Consider the following 17789-nt stretch of genomic DNA (forward strand, 5'->3'; position numbering starts at 1 on the left):
AGTGGTAAGTGCTGAGAAGAAAAGCCTGGGGGAAGGGGCTAGGGAGTACTTGGGAGGGCTGCTATGTTCAGCATGGGGGGCCAGGGCCAGGAGGACTTTCACTGAATACTGACATTTGGGTGAAGACTGTGCCCTGAGGATCTCTGGGAAAAGAGTGCCACAGGCAGAGGGAACAGCTTATGCAAAGGTCCTGAGGCAGGAGTATCTCTGCTGTGCTGCTGAGCCTGGAACTGGAGAGAGGGAGATGGGGAATGAGGTGAGAGAAGCTATGGAAGGATACAGATTGCATCGGGCTCTCTGGGCATCACGAGGCCTTTGACTTTTATTTGGAAAGAAGTAGGGAGCCATGGTAGGGCTCTGAGCAGAGGAGTGACCTGAACAGGATTTGCCTGTTCATTTTTTTTTTTAAGATTTTATTTATTTATTTGACAGAAAGAGAGAGAGATCACTAGGCAGAGAGGCAGGCAGAGAGAGAGAGAGAAGCAGACTCCCCGCCAAGCAGAGAGCCCAATGCAGGGCTCGGTCCCAGGACCCCGAGATCACGACCCGAGCCAAAGGCAGAGGCCCAACCCACTGAGCCACCTAGGCGTCCCTTGCCTGTTCATCTTTAAAAGATGCCTTTAGTCAGAGCTCAGGGGTTAAGGGAAAGGCAGGAAAGCTGGAAATATCAATGAGTTCTCCCACTTTCTGGCCATATCACTTGGACAAATGATTCAACCTCCCAATGCCTCAGTTTCCTTATCTATAAAATGAGAGGTCAGGAGGAAGTGGAGGGAATCACCCCTTTTTCTAAGTAAGCTCAATGCCCAATGTGGAGCTTAAACTCAGGACCTCAAGATCAAGACTCACATGCTCTACTGACTGAGTCAGCCAGGGGTCCCCAAAATGCTGCTAAGAGTACTCCTCTTATAGGAAGATTGCTTCACATTAAAAACATAATAATCAAAGGCAGTACACGATTTGCATTTGGAACCTGGATGGGGGGGGTGGCAGAATCCTAGCTATGCAGGATATTCTGAAGATGGGTGGAGAAATCTGGATATATACCATACATTAGATAATATTTTACATCAATTTTAAATTGCCTGGGTGTGATGGTGGAATTGCAGTTATGAGAGAGAATGTCCTTGTTCTTCAAAGGTAAACACTGAAATATTTTCGGATGAAGAATCAAAATGTCGCCAACTTATTCTCAATAAGCAAGGGGAAAATATTTACATCAAGAAAAGGCAAATGCAAAATGTTCACAATTAGTGGATCTAGAAGAAAGATAAAAGGGTGTTCATTCTATGTCCTTTTGCTCTATAGTTTTGACATTTTTCAAAATAAAAGTGATAATTTAAAATGATAATATGAAAATCCGAATACTGTTTCCTAAAAAGTTTAAAAAAATGAAATTAAAAAGGCACTTAGAACAATGTCTGGTCAATAGTAAATGTGCTATCATTGTTGGCTATTATACAGGAGAGATTATTCATGCCAGACTGTAAGCTTCTAGCACACCCATTCCTAGCAGGATGTGCAGTAGTTGCCTAACTGTAAACAGTGTTAAAGGAGAGCTCCATGATGACCTATGCAACAGGGGACCAGTCTGATCCAGGGAGTAATCTAGGAAGGCTTCCTGCGGGGGTGGGGAGCACTTGTGTTAAGGCCTGAAGGATGTTTAGGAGTTGAATGGGTGAAGAGAGGGGGTAGGGATAGAGCACGTCAGGCTTAAGGGAGGAGCTGGGCCAAGCTCCTCAGATGTGAAGGCATTGAGGCACTCAAGGATGGTCAACATGGCTACAACAGGAGAGTGTAAGAAATGGGCGGCAGGAGGTGAGCAGGCCACATATAGCCTCAAAGGATGTGCCTGGACTCTTGCTATGGTCTGAAGGGCAGGACCCAGGGGTCAGCAGGCCCAGCAGCTTCTCTCAGACTCCCAACCAGGGCACTCAAGGCCCTCCACAATAGCGCCCTCCCCTCTTCCTCTTCATCACTCCCTCCCGGACAGCCAATGTCACGGACACACGGGGGCGATGACTTGCAGTGCAAAGCTTAGTCATACTGCTAAGCCTCAGGGCAAGCTGTAATATCTATCTGGGATGCTCTTATGCCCCTCCTCCGTCCTTATCAGCTGGTGGGCACCTACTTCTTGCAGAAGACTTAGCTCAAGCCATCACACCTCCCCTTCTCCATGACGTCCCCTGTGTTCCATGCCTTACTGTCTCCTGAAAATCTAAGCACTTCCAGATACCTCCTGGGGAGGGTCTCTCTCACAGCATCACGTGCATGCCTCTGGAATGATCTGCAAACTCATCTGTCTTGTTCGCTGCATTAAGGGCTTCTGGAGGGCAGGGACCACGCTCCCAACAAGGTTCTGAGCACATGGCAGATGCTCAGGAAATGCTCGCTCAATGAACGAATGAGACTTAACCTCATTCCCTGGGAAAAGGCGGTACTTACGTAGAAGAAAGCAACACAAGCCGTGTTCACATGAAGCTCAATACTTGAGTCAGGTGAGCGGGAAATGAGAAGCTTTTCATTCCTTCATTCAAAAAACCAATCACCGAGGCTCTCCCATGTCTCAGTCAGTATTTCTCAAATGTTCTGGTCCTAAGACCCCTTTATAGTCTTAAAAAATCACAGATGATCTCAAAGGGCTTTTGTATATGTGGGTCAAATCTGGCTATATTTATCATATTAGAAATGGAAACCAAGATCTATTGAAAACACAAGATTACACAAGCACTTGAAGGTGAAAGGGAACACCAGGGGGTACCTGGGCCACACTTTGAGAACCACTCTTCTAACTGCTCATTTACCATTTGTCCTGCCTACCATCTGGGCGGTAAACTTCAAGAGGGCAGCAACCGCTGTTGTGTTCCCACTGCCCAGTCCCGAGCCTGCACAGAGTAGGGACTGTAAATGCAGTGAAGGAAGGCCCTCCCACATAGGTCAGGGGGCAGATTCTGGAGACACTGGCATGGTTAAGACCTGACCACTGTCCTCTGGGAGCTCACGGTCCCCTCCTCAGAGAATCAGGCAGGATGGAACCTAGTGCCAAATAAAGAGGTTTGAAGACCACATGCCGACCCAGCGGCCCAGTGGGAGGAGGAAGGAGGTCATCATCCCTGGGCCTACTTCTAGCATCTGGAGAGAAGGATGAGCCCCTACAGAGGGAGGGAAAGGAGGGGCCTCCTGGGCTGCGAAGTGTAGGATCAGCGGGTTTACGGTCAGTGGGGACGGTCAGTCACGACTCCCTGGCTGCGCCTCCTGGGGCACGGAGGTGGGTGAACCCCTGGGGTTGCCTGGGCCACCCTCCCTGCCCCCTGAATTCCATCCAGACTCCTCAAGTCTTGCTCAAAGATTTGGAGCAGGCGGGTAAAGTGAGGGCTGGGGACAAGAGCCCTCACAAGCACAGCAGCTAACCCCCACGGGAGAGAGGAAGCTCTGGATGGGAGAGGGGCATCTCCTAGCCCGGCACTTGATGTTCGGCGTGAGCTGAGAAACAAAGGAACAGCCAGGCCAGGTCTGGGTGGATGGTTCAGGTGAGGAGTACACGTAAGGACCCTGGGCCCTCTCCGTCACTGAGCACAGATGCTGTGCCAGGCACTGCTGGCATCGTCTAAGTACAGTCTCATGACACCTACAGACCCCCGAGACTCAGAGAGGGAGAGCCACCAGCCCAAGGGCACACAGCTGCTAAGCAGTGAGGCTGGAATTCAGCTTCAGGGATGTGGTAGGCTGAGTTCTATTACGACTCTCAGTGATCTCCTCCTCCTGGGATTCACATCCGGTGTGGCCTGCCCCCCCCGCCCCCCGAATGCGGCTGTACTTACTGACTTGCCTCAAGCGAACGGAATACAGTAAAGAGGATGGGACGTCACTTCTGAGATTAGGTTACAGCAGATGGGGCCTTCCGTCTTGTTCTCACACCTTCTTCCCACATATTCACTCTGATGAAGTCAGTGTGATAGGGAAGCTGGGGTAGGTTCTGGCCACGAGGAATGGAGGCCTTTGGTCCGACAGCCCATGAGGAACTGAATCCCGCCACTGGCATGTGACCGAGCTTGGAAGCAGAGCCTTCCCCCATGGGACCCTGGCTGGTGTCCTGACTGCAGCCTGAAGCAGGGGACCCAGCTGCGTGTGCCTGGATTTAGGATTCACGCAAACCAGGAGACGATGAATGCTAGCTGCTTTCGGCCACAGTGCTGGGTCATTTGTTAGGCAGCAACGGGTAACCGATACAAGAGGTGTCTGCCTCCCTAGTGAACACTCTGCCCGTTACGTTCTATTTCTACTGGTCACACATGGACAATGTGGACAGGGATGTCTGTAGCCCTTGGTTTTGAAAATGACATTACTGAAAGTGGGGCTACTGTCAGACAAGGGACACACCCACATACACACCCAGCCCTAACCACAGATCCTCTTGAATCACACAAACCTGGCTAGCTTTGTCCAGATTTAGAATTAATCACTGACATTGAGTATTGGCATAACATGCTATGCTTTTCAAAACCCACACACAGATAGACACGTCATCTCATTTGACTGTATTAAAGAACCTGCAAGCTGCCCAGGGCAAACATTTTCATTCCTGGGAGACAGAGGACATGGAGGGTCAGTGCCGCAATGAAATGTGTTGCTCGGGGTTGCAAAGTCAGTGCTGGGATGCCGTGGGTACTTGGAAAGCACCTGATGCAGAAATGCCCGGACCGAGGAGTCAGCACAGGTGCTGAGCGATCGCAGCTCAGCTGTTCCTTCATTCCTTGGAGGTGACGCGCACAGGCTTCGCTGCGCGGGGCATAGCACGCTCCTAGGAATTTCCAGGAAAGGGGCTCTACTCTCGTAATGCAGCCTTGAGGACATCTCAAAGCAAGAAGGGGAAAGGTCCTGGCCTCTGAAATCTGGGGCTCTGGGTTGGAATCTGGTTCTGCTGCCGAGGAGCAGGGGAGCCTTGAGGAAAGTCTGTCCTTTCTCCTTGCTGAGCCTACCTCTGCCTCTGTAGAAGAGGGTCACTGTTCCCCCCACACGGTGTCTGGAAGGATGGAAATGAGTAGGGCCTGTTATAAAGCCGGAAGTATGAGGTACCCGCAAAGACAAAACCAATAGAAATTACCATTCTCTTGCCCTCCTTCCTTTACATTATCAATATTCAAACCAAAACAAAACAAACCTGTAGTGACCAAGGGCTAATTGTACTCTGACTTTTCTCTTTGGAAAGAAATCTTTTAAATAAATTAAGTTTCTGACTGTGTGTTCAAAGTGCCCTTTCCTTGATGTCCCATTGCTGGGCAGGAGGCGTGGCACAGGTACTTGGGGAGTGACTAACTGGGCAGGTGCTTCTGCCTGAGTGGAGAGCTCTAACCTCTGGGCATGCCCAGTGTCTGCCTGACCCGCTTCCATTGACAATCTGCTTCCCAGGCTCTGATGCGGGGGTGGTGGCGGGGAGGGAGGTGGGGCCTGTGTGTGAGTGACGCACTGTGCCTACTTAGATGTCCCTTTGAAGGAGAGATAGATGTTCCTTTAGCCTGGTGGGCTCTTCCTCTACCTGTTCACTCATCTCTCCTGCTCATTTATCCATTCATCCATCCATCTACCCATTCATTCGTCTACCCCCCCATCCCACATCTACCCACCTATGCACCCGCAGGTGGGTCCATCATTTGTCCGTCTACTCAGTCACCCACACACATATACCTCTGTCCGTGCATCTCTGTACTCATCCACCCACCCCTCGACCTGGCTACCGTCCATCTCCATCCCAACCAACCGTCCATCCATCCATTCCTCCAGCCTGTCCATCTCATACCATCTGTCCCCTTCTGTCCATCCCATTCCTTCCTTCCTTCCATCCATCCATCCATCCAATATTCACTGAGTCAGTGCTATGATTCTCCTGCTAACAAAACAGACACGGTCACCCCTCTCAAGTTTGCCTCCGCTTTGGCCAAGAGGAGACAGACCTTGTGCAACCAGTTGCCCAGTTAACTAGCTGACAACTGGGATAATCGCTAGGAAGGAAAACCACAAGGATCTCTGAGGCCATACTGCTGGGAGAACTGGCTAGTCTGGGGAAGCAGAGTCAGGGAAGACTCTGACTGGGGAACAAACACTTGACTCATTCATTCATTCTTTCCAATTGCTCAGGAATTAACGAGGCCCTTTTGCCTGTGGAAGTCATCTCCGCCAGCCCAGGCCCAGCTCCCGGCAGCAGAGTGAGACTAGTTTGGCCAAGGCTGTGGCTCCGACCACCGCCGTGTGTGGGAAGGTGTCATGGCACCAGGAGAGGAATGGGAGAGAAGCAAACAAATGAAGGCTGGGAGAGCTTGCCAGAAAGGAAGAAGCAAGACTTTCACCTTGACATCATGTTCAAATCATCGCTGCCTCGGAGACGGCTATACAGATGGCTCTGAACCATATGAAAAGATGCTCAAGTGCACTCGTAATTAGGGAAATGCAAATTAAAAACCGCACAGAGATTGTGCTCGTCACCGGTCAGATTGGCCAGGCTCAGGAAAGGCTGGCACGTGCAGTGTGTTGGTAGGCAAGAGGTCGTGTCGTGCTCTGCACCGGGAGCGTAAACGGATACAGTCTTTATGAAGGGCAATTTAGCAATATCTGTCAAAACTGGATACCCTCTGACCTCGTAATTCCACCATTAGGAATTTATCGTACCGAGAGCCCGCACAGGTGTGAAATGAAACACGTGCCAGGAAGAGCCGACCTGGACTGAACCCTGACCACGCGTGGCTCTAAATGCTTGACTGACTCAACCCATTCGGTCCACACGACGGGCCCGGGTAGCTGCTGTAGGTCTCTCCATTTCTGACCTCTCCTGGAAGCCACCATTGTAATTACGGAAGATTATAAACTACCAAGTGCCCATCCATAGTGGAATGGTAAAACCAACGGTGGTCCATCCATGAAGGGGGGTGATAGGCAAAGGAGGAGGCTCTCTCAAGACACTGTTTGCAGTCAGCGAGGAAGGATACAGAACACAGTTTGGGGGAGAGTACGAGACGACATAGGTCTTTCTGAAAATGATGTGTGTGTGTGTGTGTGTGTGTGTGTGTGTGTGTGTGTGTGTGTGTTTGAACATATAGTGTTTTAATTCCATAAAGCATCTCTATGAAGATTTAATAAAAGAAACTAGGAAGCTAGGGGGAGGTAGGAGGCCAGTGACTGTTTTCCTTCTGGTATATTTAAAATGCTTTAAAAAATAAACTTTTAATTTTGGAATAATTTTAGACTTATATAAGAGTTGTAAAGATAGTGCAGAGAATCCTTATTTAGCCCCCTCACTAAGTTTAATCATCATCAGCTCGCTTTACTTTTATATCAAAGCCAAGAAATCCCCATTGATACGTGACCAACCGCTGAACTCCAAACTCTGTCTGGATTACCTCAAATCGGTTTTCCAACTCCCGTCCTTTCTCTGTTCCAGGATCCAACCTTGGTCCCATGCTGCACGTAGCCCCTGTGACTGCCAACTCATGAGTTCCTCAGTTTGAATTCTGAGTCATGCAAATATATTCTCAATTTAAAAATAAATAAAATGCAAAAAAGAAACCTCCTAACATCCCCCAAACATTAAAAAAAAGAAAAGAAAGAAATGTTGCTGATGCCAGAAAAGGACCTCACCTCCCTGTCCTCTGACCCCTGGGTGGGGGGCAGCATGGGGGTTGGTGGTGGTCACCGAATAGGGGAGCAGCCGTGCTCCTGTTTCTACCAATGTGCCTGCTGCAAAAAGCCTTCCCAGCCTGGAACTCATTGCTTTCTGTCCCGGTCCCCTGGGATGCTGCATGAATCTCTCTTACACAGCACTTATCACTGCCTGCCTTGTTTCATAGTTATTTATGTATGTGTCTGTCTCCCCAAGGAGACCGTGAGCTGCCAGAGCAGGGAACAGGGTCTGTGTGCCCTCTGCCTCCCCTCCCCAGTATCTGATAGGACACTTTGGCTCGTATACATCTGCTGAACTGACATCTTAGCCCCTGAAGTCAGGAGGAGGGGGGGTACCTTTAGGGAGTTAAAAGGGAGTAACCAGTACTCATTGCCATGGTTTAGTGGCCTGCAACTTATAACGAAAACAAATGGTAATAGTAATTACAGTGATGATAAGAATTTTAACATTTTTACAGGTGACTAATTCAAATTTTGCTCTTTCACTGATGATCTCATTTAATCACAATCATAGCTCTATGAAGTCGATATTACGATGCCCATTTTATAAACAAGAAAAGCCAAGGCTCAGGAAGATGGAATGATCTACCCTTGAAGGGTCCAGAGTGCTGCCTGGATTCCTACACCAATGAATCTGACTACGGCATACTAAATTTGTCATTTTTGATGCTGGACTGATAAATCCAGGGCTCACAGAGATGAAGGAACCTGCCCAGGGCCACCCACCGAGGAAGAGGCAGAGCCTGTCCGATCTGACTCCAGTCTTGACCATCCCGTCCCCAAAGACCCACCGCAGAACCTGAGGTTTGGTCACTGGAGAGGCACATGGGACTTCTGCATGGAACATGGCCCTAGAGGCCCCCCAGCCTCTGTACCCTGCTGGCCCCGCCCAATCCCACTCACCTGGCACATGAGGATCAGAGGGTCCCGGAACTCGGCCTGGCAGATGGCACAGATATCACCGGCTTCTGTGCACTGCTGCCCAGTGGCCCGGACGCCGTAATTCTGTACGAGGGAGGAGACAGAGATACGGCCAGCTGCGGACCCTCCCCAGAGCAATGTCTTCAGGAGCGCTGAGAGAGCTATCTCTGGCTCCTGGTTCTTTTGACTTCAGTGGGGGCTATTTGAAGTCAGCTCACCTGAGAGGTGCAGAGAAGCTTCAGGGCTTTCCTAACTCCGCCCACACGACCACAGATGTCAAATGACTGAAAAGAGAGGGGAGTGATGGCTGAAAGTCTCCAAGGGTTGTTTAGGATCTTTCTTACTACTCCCAAACCACCCCCACTGACCCCTTGTCTTTGACGATGAACATTTTCAGGACACTCTATCCCATCTGGAGCTCCTCATTCCTATCACTTTTGCTTGGCATTTGGCTTGCTGCCTTCTGTCAATAGTCTCCCTTGCTACCAGGGCCAGGAAAGCAAATACATGACACACATTCTACCTCTTCCCACTGCGACGCCCAGCACAGGCATTGCTAATTGATCACAGAACCCTGATTCTAAACCCAGCCAGCTCCCCAGTCAGGCATTGCCAGTCGATCAGAATCAGCAGGCAAGAGAAGCCCCAGTGGCTGATAGGATGGATTACCCAGCTAGTCCTGCTGGGAGGAAGAGAAGGGAAGAATATATTCCCTCAGGATTCTCTAGAGCCAGAAATAGAGAAGGGAAAAGAAAGAGGATGATGTGTTTATGGGTGTGGGGGGGAAAACCCGATTTGTACCTAGGAATGGAAACAAGTTTGGGAGGGGGGAGTATCATCTACAGGTAAGAGCTCCAAGCTTTGGAAGCAGGCTGCCCAGGTGTGAAACCCACTCTGTTATCGTTAGCAGAGTGACGCTGGGCGAGCTGCTTCTCTCTGAGCCCCCATCTCCTCGCCCATAAATACAGGAGTAATAATGGAAATATGTGAAGGGAGAGCATCTGGTGAGCTTTATGGGCAAGAAATCAGGGTGGATTTAACCGCAAAAAGGAATGAAGTATTGATATATGCCACCATGTGGATGAACTTTGGAAACATGATGCTAAGTGAAAGAAGCCGGCCACAGAAGACCACACGGCGGAGGATTCCATTTATGCGAAATGTCCACAACAGGCAAGTCCATTGAGACAGAGAGCAGACTGGTGGTTGCCAGTGGCTGGGGGATGGTAGTGAGCAGAACAGGGAGAGATGGCTTAATGGGTACAGGGTTTCTTTTGGGGGTGATGAAAATGTCTTGGAACTAGATGTGGGGGTGGTGCAGCCCTGCGTACCTGCTCAGTGCCAAGGAGTTGCACCCCACCCCCCATTTGAAACAAAAAAAAGATTCCAAGCTCCCTGCTTGCCCCCAAGACCTGGCAAATGTGTGGACTTTCCTCATGACAGCCCTTAAGTCTCTGGCCCACCTCACCTTGCAGAGGCTGTAGAGAACAATCAGGACCCCTCCTAGGAAGTAGCTGTTGGAGGAGTCGTCCCCCATGATGTATTTATACCACAGCTGGATGGGGACAAGTGATCGGAACAGCTGGCTCAACTCCTCGATGACCAGATAGAACTTGCCCTGCAACCACACAGAAAGCATCAATTATTATTAGCTGTAAAAGACCCAAAGGACCCAGCCGGGGGTCCCCCAGCCTGGGCAGTAATGATGTCCCAGGTCACAGGCAGGCCATTAATCAGCTTTGGAAAGCACTCAGACCTGCTCTTAATGGGTTTGCGATATGGCCGGGGAGACGTGGCCCCTGCCCGCCGCCCTCACCCACTGCCCACCAACCTCAAGGAGCAAAGCTCCGAGGATCACATTTCAGGGAGGGAGAAACTGGACACTTCTGTCAGAGGGCTGGGGTGTGGGTCACTCCCTGGTGCCTGCTGTGGCTTTGGGGCCACCGTCCCTGGCCCCACACACAGATTGCCCTTGTCTCAAGGGCTGACCCAGGGATCACGGAGGGCCCAGCCTCGGGGGCAGGAGCTGGATGGACGATAGGAGGCAAGTAAGGGCAGGCCCAGAGTTGGACGGGGATATGCGCTCTCCTTCCCAGCTACTGTCTGCAAGAACGCAGGGGGACATCTGGGCGAAGGAGACGCATTTGGGATTCAGATGGGGCTGGGTTTGAAGTTTGCATTGCTGCAAGTTCACGGGCCCCGGCTTCCTCATCTACAGAACGGGAACCACAACTCCTGTCTTACAGACTGCTCTGCAGATTCACAGAGAGCATCTAGCACGTGCCTGGCACGGAGCAGTACTCAACCAATTCTATTTCCCTTCCTCCCTTTGCTCTTGGACAAGTCCCTCCAGCTTTCTGTGGCCTCGGCTATAAAATGAGATGAAAATAACCCCATCCTGTTATGTCTAATAAATTTAAACATACATCTATTTATGACCTAGCATTTCCACTTCTAGGTATGAACCCCAGAGAAAAAAAATGTATGTCTGCTTATAGGCAAATGATCATATAGCAATTCTATTCATAATACCTCCAAGCTGGAAACAGCCCAAATGTCCATCAGTGGAGGAATGCATAAACAAATTGTGGTGTATTTATACAACAGAATACTACTCAGGAATAAAAATGAAGAGATGACTGATGGTCGAATCTCACATGCATATGTCCAATGGAAGGAGACAGTTATAAGAGAATACATATTGCACAATTCTCATTTATATGAAATCCTGGAATAGATTAACACTGATCTGTTGTGAGAGAAATCAGATCAGTGGTTGCCTGGGGTGAGGAGGAGGACTTACTATTAGGGGCATCAAGGAATTTTGGGGAGTGATATATATATATATATATATATATATTTTTTTTAAAGATTTTATTTATTTATTTGACAGAGAGAGAGATCACAAGTAGGCAGAGAGGCAGGCAGAGAGAGAGGAGGAAGCAGGCTCCCTGCTGAGCAGAGAGCCCGATGTGGGACTCGATCCCAGGACCTGAGATCATGACCTGAGCCGAAGGCAGCGGCTTAACCCACTGAGCCACCCAGGCGCCCCGGGGAGTGATATTTTATAATGTGATTGGTATGGTGGTTACACAAGTGTATACATTTGCCAAAACTCATTGAAATGGGGAAGCCTGGGTGGCTCAGTTCAACATCTGCCTCTGGCTCAGGTCACGATCCCTGGTCCTGGGATCCATCGAGTCCCGCATTGGGCTCCTTGCTCAACAGGGAGCCTGCTTCTCCCTTTGCCTGCGGCTCCCCCTGCTTGTGTGCTCTCTCTCTCTCTCTAACAAATAAATAAAATCTTAAAAAAAAACCCAACAATCTCATTGAAACAAGATGGGGTCAGGAGGGAGACAAACCATTTTTTTTTAAAGATTTTTATTTAAAAAATTTTTTTAAAAGATTTTATTTATTTATTTGACACAGAGAGAGAGAGAGAGAGAGAGAGATCACAAGTAGGCAGAGAGGCAGGCGGTGGGGGTGGAAGCAGGCTCCCTGCTGAGCAGAGAGCCCGATGCAGGGCTCGATCCCAAGACCATGAGATCATGACCTGAGCTGAAGGCAGAGGCTTAACCCACTGAGCCACCCAGGTGCCCCTTTTAAATATGTTTAAATTTTTATTTATTTGACAGAGAGAGACATAGCGAGAGAGGGAACATAAGCAGGGGAAGTGGAGAGGGAGAAGCAGGCTTCCTGCAGAGCAGAGAGCCTGATCCGGGGCTCGAACCCAGGACTCTGGGATCATGACCTGAGCTAAAGGCAGACGCTTAACAACTGAGCCACCCAGGCACCCCGCCATAAGAGACTCTCAAGCTCACAAAACAAACTGAGGGTTGCTGGGGGGAGGCGGGTAGGGATAGGGTGGCTGAGTGATGGACATTGGGGAGGGTATGTGCTACGGTGAGTGCTGTGAAATGTGTAAGCCTGATGATTCACAGACCTGTACCCCTGGGGCAAATAACACATTATATGTTAATTAAAAAAAACTCATTGAAATATATGCTTCAAAACTGCACTTTTTTTTTTTTGTATTTAAATTACACCTTAATAAAGCTGATTCAAACAAACAAACATAGAAAGAAGCAACCATCCCTGCCTCAGGCGCACAGAGCCTTAAAAATGTGAATAGCATTTGCTCCAGCGATTCTATCTTTAGGAATTCATCCTAACAAAATTATCCAGGATGTGCACTGGGATGTGTATGAAGGTCACAGCAGCATTCTTTGTAACAGTACCAATAGACACAAGTAAATAAATGTACAACAAGAGGGTTTGTTATGGTGGAGAGCTATAATGGAAAGCCATACAGCCATTCAAACATTATCCTGAAAAACAGCAACTCAACTGTGGAGAAACCCAGCACATATCACGTGATCCAAATGATCAAGATTTACACCCCCAGCAGTAAGTTCTGTCAACAGCCTGGACCCCCTGATAAGAAGCTCTGAGAAGAACCTAGTATCAGCTCCGTGGTTATTCTGGTCAACAATTTACAAAACATGAATTGAGTCATGAATAAGAGACACATACAAGGGGCGCCTGCGAAGCTCAATGGGTTAAAGCCTCTGCCTTCGGCTTGGGTCATGATCTCAGGGTCCTGTGATCGAGCCCGGCATTGGGCTCTCTGCTCAGCAGGGAGCCTGCCTCCTCCTCTCTCTCTGCCTGCCTCTCTGCCTACTTGTGGTCTCCTTCTATCAAATAAATAAATAAAATCTTAAAAAAAAAATACACCCAAAAGGAGGCTCATTCTGCAAAAGAAATGTCCAGCACTCTTCAAAAGTGTCAAGGTCACAAAAGACAAAGACAAGATCAAGGAACTGTCAGGTCGGAGAGGAATAACGAGATACAATATGCCAGATGAACGCAATGAGGGATCTTGGATTCAATAATTCCTGGAGTATGAAAGAGACGTTAGTGGGGCAACTGGCAAAATCTGGTCAAGTCTGTCACTTTGTTAATAGAAACAGCAGTGATGTTCATCTCCCGGCTTTGCTAACTGCACTGTGGTCAGACTAGATAGTAACATTAGGGGGAGCTGGGGGAAGGGTATGTGACGACTCTGCACCATTTCTGCAATGCTTCTTTAAGTCTAAAATTTCAAAAGGGAAAGGTAAAAAATCATCCTGGCGAAGGGTACCTATTGACGCAAGGAAATATTGATATAATAGTTCTGAGTGGAAATGTCCCCATAATCTTCGTGTTTTTCTGCCTTTTCCAATTTTTTCTTTTTTTTGTACTGAGCATAGGATACGTTTACATTAGAGGGGGAAAAAGATTATAAAAACATGTTGCCTATCCATCAGATGGATGATGTCTGGGATGAGGATAAAGACTTTCTATCTACCCCACTATATTCCATCTTGATGGGCCTAGGAAGGGGGACCAAGAAAGGGCATCCAGTTGTCCCCTCATCCCAATGCCTGACCTTTGTGACTAGCTGTGCCCTTGCTGTGAGGGCCCTCTACCCCCTCCAGTCTCTGATCCCTGGACATACCCCTCAGAGGGGTATTCTGGTTTCCTCTGCAGCCTGAGGCAAGGTGGAGGCGACTGGGAAAGCAGAGATGTGGGGGATGGGCACCATGCTGGTTTTACAAGCCAGTGGTGTGGTGGGAGCGGAAGCAATGGTACAGCAGCTCAGCAGATGGCTAGGGTTGCTCAAACTCGGTCCGTGTCCTGACAGCAGGCCCCGGGCTCTGCTGAATACTGATGTTGTGAGCTTCGTTTTCCTGCATCACCTCAGCCTCAGCTGCCCCATGCTTTCAACTGCCCTCATCTAGGCTCACTCAACGACTGCATGTTCCAGCTCATTCTGGGCCAAAAGCTCAGTCTCTCCCAATGTCCAACCTAACTTGCGCAGAGAAGCAGGCAGAGAGAGAGGAGGAAGCAGGCTCCCCACTGAGCAGAGATCGATGTGGGGCTCGATCCCAGGACCCTGGGATCATGACCTGAGCCGAAGTCAGAGGCTTTAACCCACTGAGCCACCCAGGTGCCCCAGATGCTAGACAAATTATTTTAACACAGTGTGGTACAACTCAGCTAGAGCGGAGCACGAGGGGGCCAGAGTTGGAGGATGGGGTAGGAGTGGAGAAGTGATTAGGTAAGTCTTCCAAGACCTAAGAGAAAGTATCATCTCAGCTGACCTTGAAAAAGACGTGCTACTCAAAATGTGGTCCCTGGCCTCAGTACAGTTGGTCGCGTTGCCAGCACCTGACAGGGAGGAGATGCTCGTCCCGTGGCCGGGGACCGTTCTGAGGCTAGGGAGTCCACTCTCCTTCCTCGTGTCAGCTTCTCAAGTCGCTGATGGAGGAGAGGTGGAAGAGAGAATGTCTCTTTAGAAGTGAGCACTGATGTCACAGACGACGAAATAAAGGGAGTGAGTGTCTTCGTGGCACCATGCAAAGGTAGCAATTAGCTGCTGGTGGGGGGGGCACTTGGAGAAGGAGATACAACCCCCAGGGAAAACTGGGCATATCCCAGTGAAACCATCGCTCTCTAATTAAGCAGCTTTGTAATTCCAGGTTTCTTAAGCATGTTATTTCTGACGACCACCAAATGGAATGTGTGGTTTTTCTCTGGGGTGTCAGGGAGCAAGGAGAAGCGATCAGATTGTGAGCCGTCTGCTCCCCGCCACCCTCTCCCTCCCTGCCACCCGTGAAGGGGAACAGGAACAACTGCCACAGGACTGGGGCGCGCAGGGTTCTCCGCTGGGATTCTGATCCAGGGGGCGGGAGCGGCAGAGACGGGAAGGCGGAGGAGTCAGTGCTGACTTCCATACTGCGAGGACTGGGGGGTGGGGGCGCAGGGACACATCGAGTGACATGGGAAACAAGGAAACAACAGAGGGCTGACTCTGGGAGGGGGTGGCAAATGCAGGAGAGAGGACTGCTGAGAAGCAGGAGAAATGAATTGGGGAAGAGGACTTGAACTCTGGGGTGAGGAGGGAGGGGACACATCATCGGATGGTTGTTAGCAGGGTCATGTGTCAAGGATGGGTAGACAGAGATGGAAGATATTTTTCTGCATTGCAATTCATAATATTATACAGCTTTATGAATATGTTTACGAATCTCTTTGGGGCACACTTTCTCATCTAGAGAAGGAAGACAGCACAGCAGGTAAGGGATTTGGGACTCCAAGGTCAGATCTGTACCTACTAATTGATTTTAGACAATAATTTAATGGCTTTGAGCCTCAGTTTCTTAATCTGTAAATGGGGTTGAATATATATGTACACAAACTCACACATACCTATATCACACACACATACATACACGCAGTGGTGTGCTGGCAAACCAGGTCCCTGGAAAACAACCAACGAAGGCCCTGATTTGTGTGTTTGTCAATTTCTACGGCGTAAATACTCCCACAAGGCCCATTTTAAGCTGCCAAGGGTTTCACACCCGCTTGCACGTTTCTTGAAAACTTAATCATCGGCTCTCACAAGGCAGGGCAACCTGTTTCCAACACACGGAGGGGTGTGTGTGGGGGGGATGTCTGAGGATCAAATGAGCAAATGAACCTAAGACCCAGGTACCCAGGGAGGCCTCCGTATGTGACAGGAGCTAATTAGGAATCTCACGAACATCTGAGAAGATGAACATGATCAATGCCAGCTTCTTTTGGAGATGAGAAATGTCAGGTTCAAAAGAACTAAGGGACATCAGAATGAGACTGAAGGGTCATCTGGAAAGTCCCAGCCTAGAAAGGAAGAGAGGCTCTGGGGCACCTGGGGGGCTCAGTCAGTGAGGTGTCTGCCTTTGGCTCAGATCATGATCCTGGTGTCCTGGGATCGAGCCCTGTGTCGGGCTCCCTGCTTCTCCTTCTGCCCCCCGCCCTCCTCTGCTCATGCTTTCGTGCTTTCTCTCTTCTCTCTCTCTGAAATAAACAGATAAAATATTTCCAAGGAGAGGTTCTGAGACTATAGGGAGGAGAAAGAAGCAAGGAACCCAGTCCACAATGAGAATTCAGATCTGGGGGTCTAGGATACAGAGCCTGGGAAGTTCATTGCAGCCCCGGCCGCTGATGCATCACACCTGTGAGGGAACAGGCCCTCGTCGGGGCTCCAGCCCCAGCAGACACCGCACGGAGACCAGCTGTCCCTGCTCCGGCTTTGACAGAACTCTTAACCCACGGAATCCTAAGCAATAATATCATGGTAGCTGCTTTGAGCCAAACAATACAAAACACAACCCAAAAACCTGAAAGCGTTCATCTACGGCTACTTAGTGGGTGCTGTGGCTTGAATCAATTCTCCCACAAAATTCCTATGTAGAAACCTAACCCCCTTGGGATGGTACGCGGAGATGGGGCCCTTGGGACGTGATTAGGTTATGAGGCTGGAGGCCTCAGGAATGGAATCTGTGCCCTTATGAGAAAAGACAAAGAGCTTGTGGGCTCCTGTCCTTTCTCTCCACCACTGCCCCCTGCCCCACCATGTGGGGACATGCCAAGAAGACAGCCATCAGCAAGCCAGGAGGAGGGTTCCCACCAGGAACCAAATCAGCCTTGATTCTGGGACTTCCAGCCTCCAGAGCCATAGGAAAGAAATGTCCTGGTATTTTCTTAGAGCAGGCTGAGCACACGGACACAGCTGCCAAGTAGGCGGCCTGTGATTTGGAGGCAGGTCTTCTCTTCTATGGACTGGGTTCGAAGCCCAGCTCTGCCACTTTCTAGCTGTATACCTTTGGCAAGGTACTTCCTCTCCGTGTGCTCAGACCCCTGAGATCATCTTGATTATCCTCTCTGATAGCTAACATCCGATCCATCAACAAATCCTATTGGAAACCGCTCTTTGCTTCTGCTTGTCCTTCTGTCCTTGCCCTTGTATGGTTTTCTTCTTCACACGGTATCTAAAATGAGCTTTTTAAAATACAAATACAGATCAAATCAACCCTGAGCTTGTACCTGTGAAAATCTGTCTCGCTCGGAATGACATTTGAAACCCTTGCCGTGTCTTCCAGTTCCTGTAAGATCTGCCCCCTGCCCACACGTGTGATGGGGCCTGTTTCCTCAAAAAACCAAGCCAAAACCAAGCCAAGCGCAGTCCTACCTTAGGGCCTTTGCACTGGCTCTTCCCTCGCCCCGGAGCCCCCTCCCTCCTGAAATCTGCCAAGCTGGCTCCCTCACTTCCCTTGCATCTTGGCACAAATGTCACCTCATGGAGAAGGATCACAGAACCATGTACATAAAGCAAC

General features: G+C 49.5%; 1 protein-coding gene across 3 annotated transcripts in view; it reads right to left on the reverse strand.

Moving 5' to 3' along the window:
* The window catches only part of RNFT2 (ring finger protein, transmembrane 2), a 71421-nt gene that overhangs the window by 7104 nt on the left and 46528 nt on the right, over positions 1-17789 (reverse strand). For 2 of the 3 annotated variants that reach the window (XM_032310097.1, XM_032310096.1), the window contains exons 8-10: positions 10061-10210; positions 8811-8876; positions 8575-8676 (exon numbers count right to left, since the gene is read on the reverse strand). In XM_032310097.1, the coding sequence (XP_032165988.1) occupies positions 8575-8676; positions 8811-8876; positions 10061-10210 (318 nt within the window). Of the gene's footprint in view, positions 1-524; positions 7503-8574; positions 8677-8810; positions 8877-10060; positions 10211-17789 lie in introns of those variants that run through there. The other variant, XM_032310098.1, reaches the window with a different exon arrangement.

Source organism: Mustela erminea, chromosome 13 (assembly GCF_009829155.1).
Source record: "Mustela erminea isolate mMusErm1 chromosome 13, mMusErm1.Pri, whole genome shotgun sequence".
NCBI lineage: Eukaryota > Metazoa > Chordata > Mammalia > Carnivora > Mustelidae > Mustela > Mustela erminea.